We start from the raw sequence: 27105 nt of genomic DNA, 5'->3' as shown, positions 1-27105 counted from the left end.
TTTACCTCATTGACACACTGTGTGACCTTGGACAAGTTGCCCGAGATCCAACTTTAAAAAATAGGTAAACAGTTGAACTTTTGAGCTCTCTTTGTAAAGTACCTTTTTTCCTATATAAAATGGCTAAATAAATTAATTTTTATTTATATCTTTGTTTGCTAGAAAAGTGATGTGCATAAGTTATGCATTTTTGTCCCCATTCTTGTGAAGTTTCTCTGGGTACACCGCTTTTTGATTCTGAATCCAAGAAGGGGTCAAAAGTCCATTCAAATGGTGGCCCCAAATTGGCGTGGTATGTGTGAATGTAGGCAGGTATGCAAAGTGGTGGACTGGTACAGTGACAAGAAATGAATCTGCCTTTGGGCTTCATGCTCAGACAGTTTAAGTGGGCCCTAGGGATGGTGAATCCATCTACAGTGCACGCAATCATTTGCTTGTCTTAGTCACAATGTCTTTAAAGTGTAATTCAGTAACAACTCCCTGCCAAACAATGTCTCCTCCTAAAACCCTCCTGCACCACTTTTATACAGGACTTTGTTCTATAAAATGATTAATACTAAGGAAACGGCTAGATTAAAAACCAGACTTGCTCCATGATTCTGTCTCCTGAAGTAATCTTTTGACAATGTTATAATTTTAATAATACTTGTTGCTTAATGGTTACAAGTTGTTTCTGGTACCTTCTCTGGCTGCTCACCTAGTATTCAGTGGTTGGCGCACATTCACTCAGTGACTCAGTTGTCAGTATTCCTTATGACAGGGAAATAAAGGGCATTTCTAGGAATCACTTTAAAATGATATGTGAAATTATTAAAGGTTACCCTGAAAGGAGAAAAACAGCTTTAAGCAGTTAAGGCAATTCCTTTCCTACTTGTAAAGAAAAGAGGGAAGTCTTTGAAAATACCAGAAACGCCTCAAATTGCACAAGAACCATTTTGCCTGAGGCAGGTGAAACTGCATTTCTTTATGGTAGCATGGTGCTCTTTGCAGATTTGTTAAACAAGTTTCACCGCTAAAACACACACACACACACACAATTAAAAACCCATAGTAAAATTAAGAAATCCTCACACTTATGTAAAGTGATATTGGCTGTTGCTCCCTGGAGAAACAGTGTAAGCCTGCAGGGCATACGGTTACTGAACCCTAAAAGTGGTTAATAAGATTGACAACCTGATTCAATCAAAAGTGAATTTCAACCCAAAAGCAGCTAATAAAGATTATGGTGCCAATATTTTTGTGACAAATCATTTTCCTGCATGTATTATGTTGAAACTCCAAATGCCAACAGCTGAATCATTAGGTTTCTGTTCTTTCTTGAGTCAGTCTGCATGTGAGCAATGAGTTTAATGTAACTTGAACAAAGTAAAGTTGGCTCAGTGCACTTGAATGTCCAATAAGGAAGTAAGCTAAGCTACAGTATGAGTGCGCTGCTTCCTCAATTACATTTGACAAAGTTAACACTGACCCTACTTCCTTGTATGACTAAATCAAAAATAAAATCAACAGAGACTAACCATTTGTGTCAGTAAATGTCAGAGAGCAGACACACACAGGCTGGATATGGTGAGAAAAATCAAATCTTTTTCTTTCTTTAATTGTGATTTTTCTGCATAATGTACTGTAATCTTTAACCAAAAAAAATGAAATACAGGTGGTATCCTAATGTTTTCAGGCTGTATGTTTTTTTTTTAATAAAAGTAAATCTTTGCTAAGTAGAATTTTTTACAGAGTTAAGAATATAGTAGCCGTTGCAGCATCAGCACTTGAAACCCCTAAACTGTGTAAAGTGTGTTCAGTGAATGTGTAGAAATTTGATTGTTTTTGACCATTTATTTTTTGTAGATGTGCTTAAAATGATTAAAGATTGCCAATTCATAAGAGATTATAATACATGTAAATCCAATGCAGTTGGTACTGAGATTTGTCCACCCATTCATCCATTACTGTACCCTGTTAAAAGTTGGGGGCTACAACCTACCTGGCAAAGTCAGAAATAAGGAAAGCAACTCACCTTGAATAAGGTGCCAGTTCTTTGTAGGGCACACATTTACAGTTACTCACATGAGTAACACATGTAAAAGCTGCCAAAACTATCATTCATGTTTTTCTTTTGTTATTAAATGACTGTATATAAAGGCTATTTTTGCTTGGGTGTTTGTTTATCTGCTTACTCTAATGGCTTATGTTGTTGCACGATTTGACAAAATGTTATGAACTTTGGTATGGTTGTTGACCTGCGCAGTATAGACAAGAGGTCCTCAAGTTCAGTCCTGGAGGCCCACTGTGGCTTCAGGTTTTGGTTCTAACCAGTTTCACAATCAGCAAAGTTATTTTACCTTTAATTGATCTCATTGTTTAATTAGTTGAGCTTTTTAATTCTCTTATTTTTGCATTCTGAAAAATTTTCTGTGGAGTTGGATCCCTTAATGTTATCCTAAAAAAGACAATTAACGACAAGAGGAAGAGACATGAGGGTAAATAATACAGAATGCAGCAAATTGATTGTCAGAACACCCAATGAAGTGGAATGAAATTATAACGACAGTGAAAATCTAAAAACAAGATAAAAAAAAAAACACTAAATCATGTTTAAATGCTTGCCACATTCCAATACACGTTTACCAAATTCGGTGTGGAAATTTCTGCATTGAAACCAAAACACAGAAGCCGAGAAACAGCAGCTTGCTTAATTAAGGGAGAAGTCCAATTAAAAGAAAATGATGGTGGCGACACGAATCTACAGTGGCTCCCGGCCTGAAGCTGAAAACCATTAGTATACACCATATGATTTTTGTGAAATTCTGGTGGAAGGTAAACCATGCTGCAATGTATATTTTTTCATACACATTTCAAAGTAATTGTAAATTCATCTGTGATAAAAATGAAGCATATCAATGTGTCAGCACCCTCAGTATGTAATGTGACACAAACATAAAAAACATTTCTTTCTCAATCTAAAGTTAATTAGTGAGATACTATGTACTAGGTCTCAATATGTTTAATTAGAGTTCATGAACACAATAAAAAATCACCATATATTGCACGCTGAGTGATGAACTGGCATTCAGCCTGCTGTTGTTTCTGTGTTACACCACTGCTGCCGACTTTCTCACTGTGACCATATAATGGAACAAGCTAGTTTAGAAAATGTATGGATAAATGGGTTTCTTGCCATTCAACATACTATTGCAAAGACGTTTGAGTGACAGTGTGCATCCTGAGTATTAAACTTGCTGTACTGTATTTGTACCATACCATACACTCCAGTATTTTGCAATGACAGTAATGCGACTGTTATGGATTTGTGTCAGCTCCAAAATTCCTACCTGTGCTCAGTGGCGTAGCTGGGGGCGGGCAAGGGGGGCATCTGTCCCCGGGCACAGCATCCAGGGGGCACCAAATTGATGTTACGAAATTTTAGAATGAAATGTTTTTCATTATTAAATGCACCAAAAAGTAAATAAAAAACATTTGCATACTCAGTCCATCACTCCATCAGTATGAGGATATCTTTTTCCTATGTTTTTTGTCTCTGATTTCGAAGCACGTATTAGTTCTATATACCCAACAGACAATAATTTATCCCTTCCTCTACTCTAACATGCTTGACTCCCACCCAGAAACATTTCTGACGTTATTAAACAGGTCGTGTGACTGACATGAGGCATTTAGTGTATCACTGTCTAAGTTGTTACAAACGCCATTTCTATGTGCCAAGTGATTTGTGTTTATGTGTTTGATAGAAAATTGATTGGGCTGTGGTGAAGTATTCTAGTAGATGGCTGCATAAATCTAGACATTTCCCCATCATATTTTCGTACGAATAAATTGTAAGTAAAGTTTTTATACAGTACATATAGAATTATTTTGCTTTATAATTTGCTATATACTGTACTTTCTTTAAAATATTTAAATGCGGAAAACAACAAAAACTAATGACGGATTTAGATTTTAAAGAACACGAGGCGGCATTATCATTTTCGGAGACTTTTTATTTATTAAATTATACAAACACGTACAAACATTTGACTTTTTAATTACAATAAAATAATCAGGATCTGAGATTAGTAATCGATAAATTTGCAGCAGCAAAGGCTAGGAAAATTTCTCTTTGAAGTTAATAACTACATTTAAAGAATTATACATCAAACTATTTTTATTACTTTATACTAACTTCATTTTCAGGTTATTATACTATTATATCCAATGTAATGTTTAAGTTTTTGCAATGTTATATTTGAATAATATTTTAGAATTATTGAACTACCATTGTTGTCTTAATTATTTTATTTCGTTCTATCTTTATAAATTTAGTGAAACCTTGAAAATATACGCATAAAAGTGCTTTAAAAAATGAAAATATTTAAAAACTTAAAACTATTTAAAATAAAAAATATGAAATATTATTTTAAATACATTTTTTTAAATTTTCTTTCCCTTCCCCATTGCATTTTGGCAAACAGGAGGGGGCACAAAATCTACAGTTGTCCCCGGGCACTGAAAACCCTAGCTACGCCTCTGCCTGTGCTTACATTTCAACCATAGCAGAAAAATTTTGGATAAAACCATAGTATACATTACCCCACAAAAAAATGTTTGTGATTAAAATTGATACCTATGTATATATCAACTAAAATAAAGAAAAAATATAGCCAAAGGACAGAATAATTAAAAGAATGATGGTACACTAGAAAAGATAATTATCTGTGTTTTAGTCTGAAGAGAAATGTTATCATTTGAAGGAAGTAATAGATCTAATGGGACATTACTGTAAACAAGTAAATGTTAATATATTCCAGTTTGGAATGTGTTGTGTTGAGTAGTACAAATCTTGTGCGATATTGAATCTCTTTGCTCCAAAATAGAGAAAGCACCCCCATTATAACAGGACTATGCAGGCCCCAATGAAATGTACCAAAGTTTTCACTGTAAAATTTATCTCCTGGTAATCCCAGTCTGTGGCTCTTATTTTGTACTGTAGTAAAATGGACCTGATATTTTTCATATGCAATATACATGTACAGAATAAAAATAGATTGTGTGCGTTCAATTGTTCTTCTCAAGTAAATTGTTCTCTGGAGAAGACATAGAATGTGTGTACATCTTCTGTTGGCGTAAGCCCTACATGCCTGTTAACAACAATTTTCTTATGGTGAAACAGAATGGTCCATTTTCCAAAAAAACAAACTTAAAACTCAATCTGAGTAGTATAGTATTGTACCATGTTAGCTGTTATAGGTGCAATGATAAGTCAAGCTAAATGACACCTTTTATACACTATACATTATAGACTATATACACTTTATACACTACACCGTTCATGAAAGCACTTTAGCCAGTACTAAATAATGATGACATGCTGAGAGATGTATTCCCCAGTACCTTCCCCCTGGCATACAGGCAACCACCAAACCTGCAGCAACTAATTCCCGTGTGAACCAAAAGAAAATGGCACATCTCCCTGCCTACAGAAAAGATGTAAAATGTGTGCTTACATTTATGATACAGATTGTGTGGTTATACCACATTGACGACTAGGACATCACATAAAGGGATAATTTTCCTGCAGATCTTCTAATGTGGTCTACCACACTTATTCTCTGCATGAAATGTCCTGACACTGCACTATATGTGGGAGAAACTGGACAAACACCTCGTCAAATAATGAATTTGCACAGGTTCTACATCAAGCATGGCCTCACAGATGTTCCTGTATCAGCTCACTTCAATAGCCATGGACACTGTGAGGAGGACTTTAAAGTCACAGTGCTTATGGGCAACTTCAGAACACAGCAAGAGAGAAAGGAAGTTAAACTGATGCTAAAATGTAAACCATTACTACATGGTTTAAATATGGCGGCTCTGGGGCTAGGGATCTGCGCTGGCAATTGGAAAGGTTGCTGGTTCGAATCCCGTAAACACCAGAAATGACTCTACTCCATTGGGCCCTTGACTTGCAATTGCTTCATCTGGGTATGATGTTTATCTGCATTCAGATCTGCAAGCAGGTTCTCAAACTTGAAGGCAAAATTTGAGGGTTGGTGGCAGGATTGGCACTGTAACCACTGTAAAAAAAACTCACACTGTTCCAGTGGGGTGCTGAGGTGCCACCCATTGCATGTCTGCACTTGGGTCCCAATCCAGGTGGTTTGTCATTTGGTGGGTGCAGCAATGTGCTGTATCAGTGCATGCTCCCAATCTCCTCCTCAACATGGCTTAAATAGAGACAGTAGTTTTATGACCAGATATGAGGACTATTTACAGTACATCTCTCTGACTGACCCAGACAATTTGAATAGAGATCGACATTGCAAGGAAAACTCATCAAAAACTTTTTTTTTTTTGGTCAAAGGATCTTGACTAAAGATTTTTCTCCTCTCCTGCTAAACAAATCTTATGATGGAGAGGTCTGTTAAGTTTTTACATTGAGGAAGACCCACTTAAAGGTCTTCCAATGCGTTCTCAGTGTCTTTATAAACACAGGGAACTCCAGTTTCGGTGTTACAAGTTACTTGAAGAAGGGGCCTGAGCTGCCTTGAAAGCTTGCATATTGTAATCTGTTCCGCGGTGCCACCCAATAAAAGGTGTCATTTTGCTTGACTTCTCATTGAACCCAATATCTGATGTAAAGTAGTCTAATTAATCCCATATCATAAATTCCAATAGATTCTAAAAAAGGTGTGAACAACAATAAAAAAAACCTTACCTCATTATCTGTCCATTTCATGGGCTCACATTCTTCCACAATAAGGGTTGAAAAAAGATGGAGCGTGTGAAATATAAAGTTTACTTAGAAAAATGTCAAATCCAGCAGGGGTGTTTTCTATTATAGAATTGGGAGTGTAGCCTAACCTAGAAAACTCTTCCAGTTTTAATTTTAGTTGTATTTTCTGCAGAGAAATGATACAAATACTGCGTTCATGTCAGAAATAACCACAAGATCCAGGACGAACTTTACACAACCAGGCAGCATGTTTCTGGCTAAATATAAAAAGATCCAGTCTCCCTGTTTACTTTTAACATCTCTAGTTAGCAACATTTAGCTGTAGTTCTTCAACTCATTCATAAAATATATGCTGAGAAACAAGAATATTTTTTTCACTTTAGTCCTATCCTTTCCAAGATGCCTTGCAGGTTCATTAAGCACCTTTCTGCTAACTGTTTACACATCTAATGGGGTTCCCCCTCTTCCTTCCTCCAGGCTATAGCACACTTAGTTTGACACATTGCTATTTCAGTCTTTTTTACGATCAAATTTTTATTGAAGAGAGAAAGTAAAAAACATAAAGAAAACAAGGCATATGCAATTAAAAGACAAAAACACTGTGCAATTGCAATCTGATTAAATAGTGAAATAGAAAAAAATGAAAGCAAAACAGCGGTCTCACAATGTGAGTCATCAAGTGACACAACAGTCACTCCAGATAACAGGATTTTTGGGGTCTTCCAGCAAAGTAATGGAACTTATTTATCAAAACTCAATCTGAGTCTTGTCAACCACAGGTAAGAGACGTATTACTTCACAGTTGAATAGGCTGTATAACGATCAGAAATGGAGAACCCCTCAGCTTGCTCTGGGCTGATTTAAGTCACTTACACAAAATACAAGACAATGTTTAGATTTTATTCTAATGACTGTCAGTAAATACATAACAGGTTCATAGGATGCAGAATGCTAAATAGCAGCTTGCTGTTCCTTGCTGACAGACAGTTATTGGCATATTATACATTGATGGGGTTGTATAAAATAATTTAAACACTGCTTAATACTAAAATACATAAATACAAAAGCAATTAGATGAAATAAATGAAAATGACTTGTCCGATAACAATGAGTTTTTTTTTACTGCACAACAAAGGAGAGCGTTACAGCCCTTCTAAAGGAGCCACTTCAGGCGATTGTGAAGCACTGCCGTTGTTCTTCTTCTGGCAGTCTTCAATCCAAATCCCTAAAGCAGATTCCATCCAGACTACGGCCTTATTACATCCACTTACAACTTGTTTTGCACCCTGGTTAAAAGGACACTGCGGCCGTAGATCTTATATTGCTTTCCTACTTTTTAAATAAAAAGAATCGTAGCCTTCAACAAATCCAAAACGTTTACCTTTTCAGCAATCGTTAACATCTTCCATTGGCACTTGGGCACGGCCCCTGAAGCAGTAGCAGGAGCAGATCGTTTTGAAGCCATAATGAAGGGCTTGACTATGCGCAAAGAAACACAAAAGAGCACAACTCTTTACACAGCGAAACACGTTGATGCTGAATGAGCGAGACGAGACTTCCTGGTTAACACTTCATTCAGCAAGCAGGAACTTAACTGCGTGCTCTGATTGGTTAGCTTCTCAGTCAGGAGAACTTAACTGTGTGCTCTGATTGGTTAGCTTCTCAGTCATCCGCCAATAGCGTCCTTTGTATGAAATCAACTGAGCAAACCAACTGAGGAAGCATGTACAGGAAGTAAAAAGACACATTGTCCGCAGAACCTGCAAAGCAGCGAAAATTCCGCGTTATGTATTTAGATATGCTTTCATATAAAATCCACGATAGAGTGAAGCTGCGAAAGTCGAATCGCGATATAGCGAGGGATTACTGTACAGGTTAAAACTTGGCCCTTTTTTTTTTGAAGGCGTGCGCGCGGTATACCACACGTGTTGTTCTAGCACACGAGTCGTTTTCCAAACAAAGGTCGTATACCAAGCAAAATATTTCGCCTCTAAACAGGACGTATACCAAGTTGGACTTATTCCAAAGCAGACGTATACCGAGGTACCACTGTATATATATATATATATATACTGTATATAGCCAGAGCTGAAAAGGAGATGGCAAGTAGAGTTATTAACCTCAACTAGTCAGGTAGTGACTAAGCCAACGTGAGCCCTAGTGGGAGTGCAGATTCACATCACTGTTTGTCTTGTTTATTTGATACTATGCATTTTTGTGTTATTCAGCCATACTTTGATTTCTGATTAATATGAAACACTAAAATCAAGGGATGGTTACAAACTATTGACCTCCGGGTTATTGGCTCAGCATGCTTTTGTTCTCCTCAAGCTTTTGCCTCCAGAAACACTGATTTACATTAAGACAGTTGAAAAATGATACCTTTTGCAATTTTTTTTAAATTTTCTATTTCTGAAAAACAGAACATTACAGTAGCATTCTACTATTCAAACATATAAGAATAACAATACAGATACAACCATTTACTTTTCAGTAAATACATACAAAATAGAAAAAAAGCAAATGAAATACAGTACAAACCCCAACTTTTCTCAGATTATTTAGGTCTTGGTGGCAGTTTTTATCTGGGCTAGGGGTGCTATTTACAGCATTAAACATACTGGACATATAAGTCCATTCTTATAAGAAATGTTGCTAGAGGATCTCATGTTTTTTTCACAAGTCAGATTTCAATTTAAGCAATTGCTTGTAGGGCGGCACGGTGGCGCAGTGGTAGCGCTGCTGCCTGGCAGTTAGGAGACCTGGGTTCATTTCCTGGGTCCTCCCTGCGTGGAGTTTGCATGTTCTCCCTGTGTCTACGTGGGTTTCCTCCCACCGTCCAAAGACATGCAGGTTAGGTGCAATGGCGATTCTAAATTGGCCCTAGTGTGTGCTTGGTGTTTGTGTGTGTCCTGTGGTGGGTTGGCACCCTGCCCAGGATTGGTTCCTGCCTTGTGCCCTGTGTTGGCTGGGATTGGCTCCAGCAGACCCCTGTGTTTGGATTCAGCGGGTTAGAAGATGGATGGAATTGCTTGTACATTTAGTCATCATTTCTGTATAAGACTTAATTTTACTTTGTCTGTTGATGTTCACAATTAAGCCTTTTAAATGATTTTTATAATTAGCAATATGAGAACTGAAAAGGTAGACGAACCAGATAGCATACTTTTTGAGGAGTCTGCTGCATAAGAAAAACCATGTGGCCTCCTAGGCTAGATTAATGGGCCTGCTACTTCGCAGGTTAATATACTGGTGTGGTCGAGGTGATAGAAAAGATCTGAGTTGAAGATCACACTGGCATTCTTGTGAAGAGCCAAAACAATATTTGATTAAAAAAACTCGTACAATAGTGTAATGTTGTTTTTCTGATAGAAGTAAAGAAACATAATTGTGGGTCCTGGCTTTTAGGTTGAAGAAATTGAACTGAACAATGGCTGATTCTGTGCTCTGACCCCCAAAGGTCATACATAAAGACAGCTTCCCTTGGGGATGAATACAGTGTACCAAATACTAAAAAATAAACAAACAAACAAACAAACAAATAAATAATACTGCCTCCATCCCAGCCTTCAGGCTATAATAAAGGGTACTTATGTACTTGCAGCATTTGTGTTGATTTTCTTTCTTGGTTCTAATGTTCATCAAATAAGACCTAGCTAGACCAGCATATTATTAATTATTATTAATTCCTATTGACCCAGCTTTTGTACAAAAATATAAGATTTTTGTCCACTCAAAGATGAAATCTATAAGGCACTGTTTATAGTACTTACAGTTGCAGGTGGAGTGATAGTGCATTATCACAGTTCTTGTGGCTTTTAAGTAATGAATTATTCAATGCAATGAAAAAACAAAATAAAAGTAAAAAATTATATATATGAAATACAGTTTATATATATATATATGGCATACATAAATTCTCACATCTGCTTAATACAAGTTAGATTTATGGAGAGCTGGAGCCTTTTAAAGCAACAAGAGGCAAAAGTCAGGAAGCAAGCCTAGATAAGACACCAGTCCTTTACAGCGCACACACAAACACTCAGTCAATCTGGCACTTACACATGTTGGAGAAGAAAACCAGAGTACCCAGAGCAAAAGTCACACAGACACAGGAAGAACATGCAACAAAAGTGCAAACTCCACACAGTCTGGATTCATTAGGCCATGAGGCAGCAGCACGCATGAAAGTGTGTGTATATATTATAATTAAATATGTATGGGAATCTCTTGTATGCCAATTAAATGGACCTATTCCTACTATTATTACAACTGTTTACCGGCCCCCTAAACCAAATAATGACTTTCTGAACGACTTTGCTGTTTTCCTTACACATGTATCTACTGTTTCATCAAACAATATGCTTCTGGGGGATTTGAATATACAAAAGGAATAATATCCTGCAGTGGGCTGGTGCCCTGCCCGGGGTTTGTTTCCTGCTTTTTGCCCTGCGTTGGCTGGGATTGGCTCCAGCAGACCCCCGTGACCCTGTAGTTAGGATGATATAGGTTGGATGATGGATGGATGGATATGGATAATATCAATGTCCCTATTACTAGAGACTTTACATCCTGCCTTGAGAGTTTTGGATTCCAGCAGCATACTGATGTTCCCACTCATTCCAAAGAACATATCTTGGACTTGATTTGCTCTTCTGGAGTTACCCCGCTTGATTGTACTGCGGATGAACTCCCCATAACTGATCACTTTCTTATTTCATTCAATGTTAAACTTGCACTTTCCAACACTAAGCGTTTCCGTCTCATGTCTTTCCGTAATATTAAGAATATTAACTTAGACTCTCTTTCCTCTAGTATTGATTCCATTATGGACATTGATAATTTATCCACTCCACTATAACACTGGACTTAATGGTATTCTTAACTCTGTTGCTCCATTAAAAACTAGATCTGTTTCTTTCTCCTTTTTCTGCTCCCTGGTTCACACCTGAACTTCGGCTTTTGATAGCCAAATGCCAGCAAATTGAACAGTTATATAAAAAAAACTGGACTCTCTGTTCACAAAGAGATGTACAAAAAACATATACTTTATTACAAGGACTGTATTGCCCAAACTAAACCTAATATACTCTCATTATTTCTTCCAATGAAGGAAACACCAAGTCATTCTTTTCACTACTTAACGATATCACACAACCCCCAGATTCTTTACCTTCTCACATTTACTCAACTGAATTTTGCAATTCTCTTATGTCCTTTTTTTAATAAAAAAATCCAGAAGATTCACCAGTCTCTCTGTACGGATTCCTCCAGTAATTAATTTGAATTTTACCCACCAACTCACTCATTCTCCTCTTTTCAGCTTCCTACCTTCTCAGAAATCTCAGATCTTGTCTGTAAGTCTAAGCCATCCACCTGTCAACTGGACCCCCTCCCTACAGTTCTAGTCAAAGCCTGCCCTCCTCTCTGGCCCCCCTTATCTCTGCTATAATCCACTCTTCTCTCACTACTGGTACTGTTCCTCCATCTTTTAAAACTGCTGCAATAACCCCAGTACTGAAAAAAACCTGGTGCCGATCCGACTAATTTCAGTAATTTTCATCCTATTTCTAATCTTCCCTTCATTTCCAAAATTCTTGAAAAAATAGTGGCTATTCAACTTCATCCTCATTTATCTCTAAATAATCTGTAAACAGTTCCAGTCTGGTTTTCCACGGTACAGAAACGGCACTTATAAAAATTACTAATGACCAACTTATGGCAGCTGATTCTGGTTTAATTACTATTCTCATCCTCCTTGATCTGAATGCAGCCTTTGACACTATTTGTCACACTACTCTTCTCAATGGATTATCTTCGATTGGCAGTACATACATACCACTAGACTGGTTCAGATCCTACCTCTCAGGCCGCACTCAGTTTGTTCAGCTTAAAACATTCATTTCCCAACCCACCGCTGTTACTTCAGGTGTGCCCCAGGGCTCTGTCCTGGGACCCCTCCTTTTCATTATTTACCTCCTTCCCTTTGGCAATATCTTTCATAAATATAACATTAGTTTCCACTGCTATGCTGCTGACTCCCAGCTCTATCTCACTAGCAAACCTACTGCTTCCTTTCCACCCTCCTCACTTATTGATTGCATAGCAGAAATCAAATCCTAGTTTTCTTCAAACTTTCTTAAATTAAATATTGACAAAACTGAGGTTCTCCTCATTGGTACACACACCACTGCTATCCTTGTTCATAGACTTGTCACTTCTCGTTTGGATCATTGTAATTCCCTTTTCTTTGGTCTTTCTCGACAATCTCTTTATAAGCTTCAACTGGTCCAGAATTCAGTTGCCCGCATCATTACTAGAACCCCCTCTATACACCATATCACTCCCATTTTGCAGCAGCTTCATTGGCTTCCAGTTCATTTCCGAATTCAATTCAAAATTCTCCTACTAACTTTTAAGGCTATCCACAACCTTGCCCCTCCATATCTGTCTGACCTCCTCCATGTTGCTGTACCCTTAGATCCTCTTCCTCCATTCACTTGACTGTCCCCTTCGTCTGTCTTACCACTATGGGGAACAGAGCATTCGGTTGCTCTGCTCCCCAGCTTTGGAACTCACTACCACCTGAGCTTAGAAATATTGAATCATTTTCACTTTTCAAATCTAAACCTAAAACTTATTTAAGACTGCTTTTTCTCTTTGATTACAATTGCTCTGTCTGATTTTAACTTTTGTATTTTACTTTTCTTTATAATCTGTGTTTTGTATATTGTTCAGGGTCCTAGAGTGTTCAGAAAGACACCTACAAAGAAAAAAAATGTATTATTATTATTATATAGTAGCAAAGTACCCACGCTTCAAAGTGGAGAAGTAGTGTGTTAAAGAAGTTATGAAAAAGAAAAGGAAAAATTTTAAAAATAACGTATCATGATTGTCAATGTAATTGTTTTGTGTTATGAGTGTTGCTGTCATCAAGGATTTGAATATCATTACTTCTTTCAATCAGCTTCGTATTTGGAGGATGTGTTGTGTTCAAGTTATATTCCGTGTTTGTCAACCGTTATAAAGATAACAGGTTTCATTCATTGAAGTGTTCACTACCCAAATCGGTACTCGTGAATCTAAGATGTTTAACAGGCATTCCCGGTATTAACATTTGATTTGCCTGTGAATATTTAGCGGCAGCGTGTCTATGAACTTGTGGAATTGCCCGCGAGTATTTAGCGACAGCGTCTCTATGAACTTGTGGATTAGCACGCGAGTATTTAACAGCAGCGTGTCTATGAACTTGTGGATTTGCCTGCGAGTATTTAGTAACAGTGTGTCTATTAACTTGCAGATTTTTCTGCGAGTATTTGGCGGCAGCGTCACAAAGTTGTTTCCGTCTAGATGCATCAGAAAATGTAGCACGACGGCTGACACGCCTCCTTTTTACTGTTTTCTCACAGCTTGGATTGCTGCTGACGGATGGCCTTATATGGGCAGGCACTCAATTATGTGGGAGGCGTGGGTATGGGGGACGCAATATAGACAGGCAGCCAACTACGTGGGAGGCGTAGTGATGGGGGACGCAACTCCGCATCACACAGCGACCGAGCTGCAGGCTATGGCCGTATATATGTACGTATGTAGGATTCAGTTATGAACGTTACTTTTCGAAATGAAACCTGCTTAACTTTTGTAAGTAACCTGTGAGGAATGAGCCTGCCAAATTTCAGCCTTCTACCAATACGGGAAGTTGGAGAATTAGTGATGAGTGAGTCAGTCAATGAGTAAGTGAGTGAGTGAGTCAGTCAGTCAGTGAGGGCTTTGCCTTTTATTAGTATAGATGAGTGTGTTTGCACATTATATATATAATAAATATATATATATATATATATATATATATATATATATATATATATATATATATATATAACTGTGCTGTATGTAATCATACCTGACTCTGAACTGATTGTAGTTGTAATTTATACACGCAACTCTAACATCTTTCACTTCAATGACCCTTAGAGCAAAAACACTTTTTTTTCATAGGCAATAACCACATAAATATTTTTTCTCTTGACATCTTGTTACTGATTACAGGATGCAAACTTGATTATAATAGGAAGGAAAACTTTGTGACCTATTGAGCTGTTAATATTTAACTGGTTCGTTTCTTCAAGCCTGACTTTGTTGCTTTGATAAAAAACACTGAGAACAAAGGGCTGAGCTGAGCACTTTACTTGATACTGTGCGCTCCCTCTATGCAGCAATATGGCAGAGTAAATACTGTAGTGTTGATGCCTCTCAGCTGCAGAAGTTACAATGCCACGTTGTCACTGTACACATTTTCACTTTAGCCTGGTCTGAAAGATGTGTGTGTTAAGTGAACTGGTGATACAACATTGTCCCAGTGTGAGCAAGGGTTGTGGGTGTTTGAGTGAACCAGCTTATGGATGGCCTTGAGACTGCTGGTACTCCCAGGAATAAGATTTGAATTTGACTGAGTAAGTTAAAAATGGACTATTAATGGATTTTGTTTAAAATTAAATTAATATGGTATTCCCTCTCTGTTTATCGTTGTTTTTAGTTTTAGGCAATACCATTGATTGTTGAATGTGCTCTGTAATAGCAGCACTAATGACAGTCCAGAGAAGACTGGCATCTAGACTGATTCTAGGACTGCGAGGTATGAGCTATGACGAGAGAGTGGAGGAGCTGAACATTTTCAGTTTAAGCAAATAGACATTAAGAAGTGGCAAGATTTTAGTTTTTAAAATTATGAAAGAAATTAGTATGGTTGATCCCAATTGTTAATTTACTGTAAATGATAAGGACACAGTTGGAACTTTAAGGATAGACTTTGAGCAACTGTTAAAAATCCCTTCTTTACACAAAGAATCACAGATATATGGAATAAATTGCTAAGTAGTGCAGTAGTGAGTAGGGCTCTACTCAATGATATTTTGAAACTGTTAGGCAAAGAAGACTGGCAAGGTTTGTTGTGCTGGATGACTTGTTCTATTCAAAGCTGTTGTAATGTAACATAATGCCATCCTGTCCTATGCTGGTTTCTGTTGGGTGTTCATTTTTTTTAACAAGGTTTTTTCCTGGTTCTGGTACCTGGAACACTATAATACAAACGCCAGGTTTAATAAATAGATGGATAAACAAACCATTTCACACACTTTCTCTCCTCATTCCAGGCTGGAGTAACCCATGGAAAGTATGCTCTTGACAAGTCACACTGATGTTTACATTGTCTTTTTAAAGAAAAAAACATTTTAAGATAACTTCCTTGTGCCACTTTACTGCCAACACTATGGCAGATGTTACCAATCCATTGGTATATTTATAGTAAGCAAAATGGTTTGAAGAAGAAACTGCAAGCTACTTGAAACCTACTGAAGCAGGCACACTTTGATCCTGAAGACTATAGCCTATACTTTGAAGGTACTATCTAAAATAAAAGATGACTGTTTTTTTTTTTTGTAAGGAAGAGCAATAATTAAAAAGTTTTACTTTGTCTTTTCAAAAACAATGTTTTTCTACTGCATAAGCAAATTTTATCAATAATAATTGTTCTTCACATCATAACTGCTGGGAGTACACAAGATGATATTAGCCAGCAGTACAAATCATGAGGTAAACTGAGAATTTAACAAATTCCTGTTATTGGTTCAAGTGGAAAGTTGACCTTTTAAGTGTTTTCCTGTCAAGCTAGTTGCTCAATGAAATGCCAGATAATGATAATATGATTATGGTTTCACTGTAGTTTCTTTTCTGGTTTGTATTTTTCTTAATCTCTGTCATGTTGTTTCAAAGCAGATGACAGCATGGAAAGTCTTCTTCACTATTGCGTGAACTTACTGTAAGGCTTTTTTTTATATTCCTTAGTTTTTCAGTAATAGCACATGATTGAATAGCGAGATCTGAGTGGATTGGCACTTAACAAAGATAATGCTATAAACCACTTGACGGCTTGAAGCTTTGTTCTTGCATTCATATTGATTCATTACAATCTCCATTTGGCTTTCATGTCTGGGAACCCTCACTAACAAAGCTGTGACTTAAAAAAAATAATAATTACTGTATATATTTGTTCAAAACATCAAGTTATGATCTTCTACAGCTAACATACTATTCCCCTTGTAAAGACAGACTCCATCGTGATACAATGGGGTGGGTTATGTAAGTTTCAGGGCCTCAGTGAGGTCTTCATTCAGAGTCATGAAGGAGAAGTGAAATTAGCTATTAATAACAAATGCTAAACACCTTCCTTTTTTGGATAGCAATATTTGTTTATGGTAGCTTGGCAGCCGCTTATTGGGAAACTGGCAGAAGTATTTTTTCTAATAGTATTTATTTCCTTGTGACATATTTGAATTATCCTGTATTGTACTTTATTGTTCTTCATATTTTTATATGCTTTGTTACAGTGTTTTGTGATTTAGTGCTTTTTGAAAGTGTTATACTGTGTAACATTAAGACAAATTCATTCCAGCTTCTACAATAGCTTTAATCCCTTCAGTACTTTGACCAGGGAAATGAATTCAGTGACTGACCACTGTACTCCAGATGAGACCTCACTAGTATGTTATACGGCTTAAATATAAGCTCCTTTAACTTGTCATGCACACACTCACACTGGGCCAGTTTAGAGTCACCAATTAGTCCCCACAAAACTTGTGCCCCAACTGGCTTTCTGTATGAGAATTGTATGCTGTTGGGGTTCACGTACACTTCCACAAAACAACAACAACATTTATTTATATAGCACATTTTCATACAATTGATGTATCTGAAAGTGCTTTACATGATGAAGAAAGAGAAAACAGACAAAATAAATAATAAGTAAAATAAGGGAACACTAATTAACATAGAGTAAAAGTAAGGTCCAATGGCTGGGGAGGACAGAAAAAAACAAAAAAAAAAACTCAAGACAGCTGGAGACAAAAAAGCAAACTCTGCAGAGGTTCTGAGGCCACGAGACCGCCCAGCCGCCTCTCAGCATTCTACCTAACAAATGATCAGTCCTCATTGTATTCAGGGTTCTCATGGTAGGACTTGATGATGACGGTCACGTGGACTTCGGCCCTTTAATCCATCAATGTAGGGACATCATGGTGCTTTGATTTGGTGGTGGTGGTGCAGGTCACCACCCCACAAAACCGGGACAAGAACAGAAGAGAAAGTAGGGGTTAGTATGGATTTCGGAGCCACCATGAACAGTAATGATAATTAATTGAATATGCAGAGCATCAGGATTAAACAAAAATGAAGCTATGAAAAAGCCATGTTAAAATAATGAGTTTTTAACAGTTTTTTTTTTTTAAAGTGCTCCACTGTATTAGCCTGAATTCATATTGGCAGGCTATTCCACATTTCAGGTGCATAACAGAAGAAGGCTGCCTCACCACTTCTTGTAAGTTTTGCTCTTGGAATAATAAGCAGACACTCACTTGAAGATCTAAGATTACGATTTGGAGTGTAAGGTGTCAGACATTCTGATATATAAGATGGAGAGAGATTATTTAAGGCTTTGTAAACCATAAGCAGTATTTTAAAGTCACTTCTAAATGGCACAGTTAACCAATGTAGTGACATCAGAACTGGTGAGACGTGCTCAGATTTTGTTTTCCTAGTTAAGATTCTAGCAGCTGCAGTCTGCACTCGCTGCAAGTCATTTATGTCTTTTCCTGAGAGGAGTGCGTTACAGTAATCTAGTCGACTGAAAACAAAAGCGTGAGCTGATTTTTCAGTATCTGGCAATGTTATAAGGGGTCTAACTTTTGCTATATTTCTTAAGTGAAAAAATGCTGTTCTAGTAATCTGATTTAAAAGTTAAAATTTTTATTTAATTATTTATTTTATTTTAAATTTTAATTTAAATTTAAAATTCTGATTTAAAATTCAGGTCAGTGTCAATAGTTACCCCTAAATTCTTTACCTCCGTCTTGAGTTTTAATCCTAATGCATCAAGTTTATTTCTAATAATTATATCCATTTTTGCCAATCACTAAAATTTCTGTTTTCTCCTTATTTAGTTTTAGAAATTTACTACTCATCCACCATAGTACTACACCCTAGTACTACTCATCCATTCAGATTTTAATTTGCTCCCACTGGCCAAAGAAGTGCTGTTGGGTAGGTTGTCTACTCTACATCAGCCATTAATGAATAAGTGTGCTCTGTTATAGACATGTTTACCATGTGGGGATCACTCTGTTCTTTAGCCCCTGTATTTCTAAGGTAATCCTCTAGAACACGGGTGTTGAACTCAGTGTCTGCAGGTTTTCATTCTACCAATTGACCAGTTTTCATTGCTAATTAACTTTTTTCCCCTTCATTTTAATAGTCCTGTTTTTAAGGATTCAGTCCTCACAATTTTATTTGTTTCTTCATTAAATGGCAGCCAAACAGAAATGAGATGTGAAACGGGCCAACAGATGACCAGCTAAACTGGGGCTTCCAACTCCAATCAATCTCTCTCCAACTAATTTAATGAGAAGCCAATTCTTGCTGGTAATTAAAGCCATTACTTAATTCCATGGCTTGCTGCTGCTCTCATTCGGCTGCAGCAGACATTTCCAAACCGGTTGATTTTCAGTTTTTTTCTATGAATGCTGTCAAAATGTTTTGTTGACCTGAGAGATCAACCTTACGGAGAACCTCACTTTTCTTTATGTTCAGATAATGTGGTTAGCTGGTCACGTGGCAGCTTGTTTTGTGTCTCATTGTTTGTTTGCTAATTAAGGAAATAGAAAGAACTAAGGGATCTGAGTGGAGTTAATTAAAACTAAGGCAAAAAAAGTTAATTAGCAGCAAAAACAGGTCACTAATGAAGGTGGTTAGACTGAAAACCTGTAGCCATTGCAGCCCTCCAGGACTGGAGTTTAACACTCCTTCTCTAGAACATAGAATGCATTTAATGAAAATAAAAGCTGGTTTACAAAATACTTACCATCCATCCATCCATTTTCTAACCCACTGAATCCGAATACAGGGTCATGGGGGTCTGCTGGAGCCAATCCCAGCCAACACAGGGCACAAGGCAGGAACCAATCCTGGGCAGGGTGCCAACCCACCGCAGGACACACACAAATACACCCACACACCAAGCACACGCTAGGGCCAATTTAGAATCGTCAATCCACCTAACCTGCATGTCTTTGGATTGTGGAAGGAAACCGGAGCGCCCGGAGGAAACCCACGCAGACACGGGGAGAACATGCAAACTCCACGCAAGGATGACCTGGGAAGCAAACCCAGGTCTCCTAACTGTGAGGCAGCAGCGCTACCACTGCGCCACCGTGCCGCCCCAAAATACTTACTTAATTTACAATTAATAAAATCTTAAACTGATTGATGGGGTCATTATCTCACGCTTAAACATTTGAATTATTATTTTACCATTACTTTAAGGAAAATGTAAACTCACACCTTTTCAGATCACTGGGTTATTGAGATATTGAGGCTTAATGAGTACTGTCTATCTAAAGCAAATTCCTCAGAATATTTTGTTCAATGGAATTTACTTTCAAATTTGTGTAATATTAAAAAATTGCATGAAAAGCATGGGTTGGTTGGTGGTGGAGGTTTGTTGGCTCAGAGTACTTGGACACAGGTTCAATTCTGACTCAATGAACTGTCTCTGTGGATTTTGGTGGTTCTTCTGATTGTGAGTGCTTCTTATGTTCAGTTTAAGTGTGTTGCCTGTAGTCAACTTGAACTTGTTGCTCCCAGGACAGGCTTCACATCCTGTCAAACATGGACTGACCAGAACACCGATACAGTAGATTAACTATGTATCTATTTGTCTGTCTGATTTATGAATACACTTTTTATATTTACAAAGTTGTGGAGAGCATATCCCATCAGCCTCAGGTCCAGTCAGAGAATTGCTCAAATATGTGTGGTGTATGTTCAGATTCCATAAATGTGAGGAATCAGTACTAACCACAGTAGTGCTGTTCAATCATAGACGGATGTATGAAAGGCTAAAAGGAAAGCACCTTGAAAGCAGAGACAGTGCATTTTGTAGCACCCTGAGCTTGTGATTATGTAGACTGCATAACAACAGTTTACGCAAGTTTATGAAAAGCCTAACATGACAGTATATGGCTCAAGATTCAAATCACAATGCTTGTTTAGTAACTTAGAACCCGTATTTATTTCATGTCAACACACATTCCCGTATATTATTATTGTAGTCACTCTGCAATGGACTGGCATCCTGTCCAAGACTAGCTTTATGCACAATGCTGCCAGGTCCTTGTGACCCTTAATTAGATTAAAATGTCATGTTATATACTATGTTACTGTAGGCTGTAAATTCTTACTGATCATGTTCACCATGGTTTGGAAAATGACTGACTGACTGACTGACGGTTAATTAAACTTTATATGTTGTTTCAAGAAGTCAGCAATTCATCATCATAACATTTTCAAGTGCTGACTCAATTCTGTCTGTGCCTTCTGGGTCTTTTTTGACCCAATTCTGACACCCCTTTTAAGTGCCCTGTACATCACATTTTCCACTCCAAACCCATTTTATATTGATTAATCGATGTTCCTGACTTTTAGCAGACTTGGCATTTTTGGAAGCTTTTTTGCAAACTTTTATTGCTTTTTGTAAAGTAAGAGCGCTTTTCTTGAATCCTTCACATTCCTTAAATAAAAAGCTGACATTTAGGAAATTGTTATAGGTTTGTGAGCAAACACAGTGCCCAACAAGATATCCAGTAAAGCAAATGCTGGGTCAAAGTTCCTCTGAAGTACACAGCATTGTTCAAAACATGTAGCAGTTGTACAAACATTGGACATCTGGAATTTTGTTTTGCTTTTTGCAAACTTGGATCGCTGAAATGATTACATTTAGGGTGTTTTTAAGGATTGTGAACACACATACTGCCCTAAATTCAGCATAAAATTCAATAATAGGTCAAAACTAACTCAAAACGCATGGCAAGGTGACATTTTTAGAAAGTGTATAAATTATGGAATGTTTAACCTTTTTTAGCATTCATTAATCTGAGGAAATGTAGGGAAAGTCACAAAGTGTCATCCTAAACGTATCAAAATTAGGGTGCTTTTATGGATTTCAAACACAAAATGGGTCAAATTTAACCCAAAGATGTTGTGCGAGGTAAGGAAAGTGCCTCTGCTTCAATAGTAAACCTAAATATATGACACTGCAAAGTACTGCCTGCCTTAGACACTTTGGTGTTAAGGTTGCTATCAAAGTCTGGCAGATTTTGGAATATGCTACACACCAATAGTACTTCTAATAATAATGGGAAGAATGCCTGGTTCTCAGTTTAGAAAAACCTCTTCGTATCAGTCAATAATCTATCCATCTATACACATTCGGAATTTTGGAGTCTATCCTAGCAGCACTGGGCACTATTAACAACCCAGCTCTGAATTGGGTACAGTCACATATGCATAAAACAACACAGAATTCACAACCCTGATGATTACTACTACTCATATTTTTGGGAGCAAGTCCACTCCAGGGCAAATTGATGCATGTGCCCACACAGGGCCAGTTTAGAGCCACTGATTTACCTAACATACATACCTTTGGGATACGGTAGAGTCTATAGGGAACCCATCCTGTGATGGAGAGAAAAGGCAAACAGGCCACAACTGGGCAAGAGATTCAAAGCAGGTGCACTGGACCCAGGATGCTAACCACTGCATGACCTATACGTATGTGCTAAGCCAATTTAGAGGTACCAGTCACACTAACATTCATGAGTTTGAAATGCAGAAGAAAAATCGGTCTACGCTGGAAAAACCCAAGTAGCCAAAAGGCAAATGCGTGAACTGCACAGAATGTTTCGGATAGGGAATAATCCCAGGGCCCAGCAGCTGTATGGCAGTAGCACTAACTATCTGTGCTGCTAAGTTGCCTGATCTGTTTGTTTAAATTATGCTTTAATGAGAAATGCATTTACAAGCCCACCACAAGTGGCATTCCCTCAGTCCAGACCAATTTAATCTAACTTTCATGTTTTTGAGGTATGGGAGGTAACTGGAATGACAACATCAATGTGGATGCGAAGGAATGTGGAAACTCCACAAACATAGCAAGTAAGCAGAAAATCAAACAGAGCTGTAATGGTACTGCCAAAAAAAATCAACTTAGTATTGTAGTTGGGCCTATTCCAACATAGATTCTTATTAGATAATATAATAAAACGTTGGAAATAAAAACAATTCAAACTTTTGCACAGAATGCTACATTAATACTCCTTAGACAGCGAGTCTGTCTACTTCTGGAGAACTGAGGACATCAGAACTAACTAAATCCTTACCAGTTATTGCTGATGTTCTTGTAGCTCAACAGTCTAATTAATATTTATTGTGCTTTTGCTGGAGGTTTTTAAAGAGTAGATAATATTATGGAGTAGCTTGTGAAATATAAAAAGTACCTCTTTTTCATACAGTGTTTCTTTTTTAGAGACAGTTAAAGCCCCTCCAGCATATAATGTTAAGCAGTGCAGCCAGTTACTTTGTAAGGCTTTTGACATTGCTATCTGTGTAATCCTTCACTCTGACTCACTGCTGGCCAAGTACATCTCTTTTGTACAACCGTAGCAAGTATGCAGGTACTACAACTCAGGATACTACTGTGAAAAGGTGCTATATAAAAAGTAGGTAGTTTGTACTGTATATAACTCACTGTGACATATCTTATACTAATAGCTCTGCAATTCAAAGAGTGTATGTCACTGGAGTAGATTTTTCAGAACAAGGAAGTTTCCCTTTTTATATTTTAACAAAATCCTATTCTATGTGTCTTATCTTACTTGGTTTTACCAGTGAGGTTTTTACTTTTTTCCGTCCACCTATGATGATGTTGTTTGCTTAAGACAAATGAACAGAAAAGAGGTTAAAGAAATAGATTGAAAAATTAAATATTGCTTAGGAGCAAGCAGTAATTTGGTCAAGGGACAGAATAAAGTTAAAAAAACCTGGGAGACGTTTAGCCATGTTGAAAGTAACAAAGCAAAGGCTCAGTTCCGTGCATCTCTAAATCACACATCAAAGAGTTGGTTTTAAGTAGTTCATTCATAAACTGGACCATTGTGAAAATCACACCAGCATCCTAAATACTGGCAGTATGAGGACTTAACATGCAACGATGCTGCATAATGGTAGCAACTGGGAGAAAACAGTGAGGGCATGTTGGTATAAAAAAAAATATATACATTTATATAAACACAAATAAGCAATAGAAACTTCTAACATTAATTCATAATAAATTTATACATAAGAAAATTAGGTTTGATACACCATTCATCCATTTTCTAACTCAATTACTCAGGTCATAATCTATGATAACCGGTGCTTATAATTTCAGTTTACATTTACTTTTGTATATCAGAATGCTGTGACCACATCTCAGGTAAAATTCAAGTATGGATTTTACAAAGGAATAAATGCAGAATACCTAAACCAGCATTTTTTATTTTTTTTTCTCTGGCCGTCTGGAGTTTTTTTTTTGTTTTTTCTGTCCTCCCTGGCCATTGGACCTTACTCTTATTCTATGTTAATTAATGTTGACTTATTTTATTTTCTTACTGTGTCTCTTATTTTTCTATTTTTCATTATGTAAAGCACTTTGAGCTACTGTTTGTATGAAACTGTGCTATATAAATAAATGTTGTTGTTGTTGTTGTTGTAAACCAGCATCACAAGGCACATTCACATGCACATCCACATTTACTCTCACTAAGCCAACTTAGAGTCGCCACATAACCTGACATGCACATCTTTAATTCACTCCTCCTTCCATTTTCTGTGTTTGTATTCAGGGTTGAGTGGGTCCAAGCCATATAGGATGGGGTACCGGATCATTTATTTGTATTTGTTGTAAATATTTTAAAATTGGAAAATATTCTGAATTTATTCTATTATTATTAAGTTAGTAAATTACATTATTGTGAATAAGAAACCACTCCAAAAAAAAAAAAGAATACAATCAGTGCAACATCCAAAATGATGAATGTTTCACATCAATCACTATATTAAATATCTGAAAAACTTTCCATGTACATTGGAACATTTTAACCTTACATTGGAACATTTTAACTTTTAAAATTAGTAGAACTAAACTTATTCAAGCTTTGTAATTTGCTTTATCAAAAGGCACTATGCTGTGGCAAAAGATCAATCATGACATAAGTTTCATTTTTTTTTTTAAAATAATACCATTTTATATCACTTTTTTACTCATGTGATCTTATTTTAAGGGGTTTTTAGGGCTTTATATAAACATGTTACTCTGACAGAGATTAACACAAGAAGGAGATCATATCGTAGCAACCAACCACATTCTATATGGCTGAAAACCCCACTGACAGCTTTTATTTTTTTTTTTACTTCCTGTATTTCTAGGTTATAACAGAAACTTTATCTGCCTGCTGTTGTGGAGACCACGAGCTTTCCAAAACCGACACCAGTGCAGTGGAAACTATAGGCAGATGAGATAAAAGGCTGAGGATTCCCTCAAGAGAAGGCAAATTCAAAACAACACTCGCACAAGCTGCAGAAAGGGCCCTGCACTGCAAGCATGGACAAGGATCAGAACAAAATTGATCGCTTCCTTAAGCTGGGCTACAATGAGGCTGATATTATCAGAGTCCTGGAGAACCTGCACCACGATGCCTTGACCAATGACATCTTAGAGGAACTGATTAAGACAGGGCGCAGGTCAGAGGCAGAGTCTGACAAACCAAGAAGCTACAGTCCACAGCTGGTGCCTCGTGGCTGCTCTCCTCCTCAGTCACTGACGCCAAAGTATGCAGTGGACGAGTGGGATGCTGATACCTACAGCAGTTTGAGGCCCATTGTTATCGATGGAAGCAATGTTGCAATGAGGTGAGTGTCTGCCAAAGGATTGTAGTCTGAAAAATCTTTATTGTCTTGACTTCTTTACAACTGCAAGTTTATATCAAATGAACTCTGTGCAGCACGTCTGTTGTAAATACTCTTAAAAGCTGCAGAGGGATTTTATATCATCCATTAAATCTCCAGTTTTCAAGTCAAACTAACTGCGGAAACGCTACATAAATGTGTCTACCACTTTGATACAAGATAAGCTAAGAAAACAGGACTCTCCCTGATAAACTGCAACTGTTCAAAAGTGTAGGGGCTGAAATAAAGAGCTGCTCATATACAAGTCGATGAGAAATGTAGCAGATTAAATCATAACGTGAAAATCCTGGAGGGCACAGAGCATTTATTATATACTACTTTAATAGTTGGCAACAGAGCTGGGATTGTTCATGGGATTACTGGTTACAGTAACATAAAGGTCTGAGTACAAGCTGCTTATTAAGATAGCATATAATGTACATGACGCAAATGTTTTAGCAGTGATGCTCTACATAGATAATGTAATTAAAAGGGTCAAGAGCAAAGGGAACAGTATACACCTTTAACTATTAGATTGCTGTTGGTGTCCGATTTGTGCATTTTTATGTAATTCTAAATATTTGCGAGAAGCTGGTAGCACTGAGTCGAAAGCAAGTGCCAATCCTTGATGAATCGCCTAACACAGGGCACACTCACACACATACTCCAACTTGGTCACACCGGAACAATTTAGAGTTGGCAAATAGCCTAGAAAGTGCATCTTTGGACAGAAGGAGTATATATTTTATAGAGTCATTTTGTGTAATGTTAAAAAAGAATTTCACACTAAGGTAATTCTTGCCATTCTGTGGACTGCTGCCTAATCGTCAGCAGCGCTATAAAGAAGCCTTTCTCAGTGAATAGGCTCTGGGCTTTTGATTTAAGAAATCACATTGATTTGCAGCATACAGTAACATCCATCCATTCATTATCCAACCCGCTATATCCTAACTACAGGGTCACGGGGGTCTGCCGGAGCCACAGGGCGCACGGCCAGGAACAAATCCCAGGGCAGGGCGCCAGCCCACCATACAGTAACAGTAAAACACAAAACATTTTGGAATCTGTAGCCATTACCTAAGGCTAGTTGGCTCTTAAGGCTAGTTGGTAATGGAGGAGAGAGAAAAACAAGAACTTAAGAATACAAAAGCTTTTCACTGGCTTTCTTTGTATTTTTTCATAGCCAAGATAGATTAATATGTATGGTCGGTTTTGTCCTGAAGAACATATGAGTGTAGTTTAGTGGAAAAGCAATTCAATGGGCCTCAATAGGGCAACTGAAGATGACAAGTTCATGGCATATACTGTGACCCAGATCAGGTTTGCCCTTGATAGCCCAACCCTTACATGTTATCAGATCTTGGCTGCCCTGGCCACAGTACAACTGTAGAGTAGACATGTAGGCAGAAACCACATGAGCTAGACAAGAAGGTCTGGAGCTTGCAAAACTGGTGACACCACACTGAAACAAACTGTCATTGCTTTTCTAATGCCACTCTTTATATCAT

The 27105-nt window shown here is 37.4% G+C and overlaps 1 protein-coding gene across 1 annotated transcript in view; it reads left to right on the top strand.

Annotated features, from left to right (window-relative positions):
* Positions 1 to 1456: 1456 nt before the first annotated feature.
* LOC120525346 (probable ribonuclease ZC3H12B) overlaps positions 1457 to 27105 on the top strand; it is a 43092-nt gene continuing 17443 nt past the window's right edge. Inside the window, exons 1-2 of the mRNA XM_039747566.1 lie at positions 1457 to 1566; positions 25079 to 25561. Of these exons, the coding sequence (XP_039603500.1) occupies positions 25254 to 25561 (308 nt within the window). The 5' untranslated portion in view covers positions 1457 to 1566; positions 25079 to 25253. The remainder of the gene's footprint in view (positions 1567 to 25078; positions 25562 to 27105) is intronic.

The sequence above is a fragment of the Polypterus senegalus genome, chromosome 3 (genome assembly GCF_016835505.1).
Source record: "Polypterus senegalus isolate Bchr_013 chromosome 3, ASM1683550v1, whole genome shotgun sequence".
NCBI classification, from domain to species: Eukaryota; Metazoa; Chordata; class Cladistia; order Polypteriformes; family Polypteridae; genus Polypterus; species Polypterus senegalus.
The sequence above is the reverse complement of the archived record's forward strand: the minus strand, read 5'-3'. Positions and strand labels throughout refer to the sequence as shown.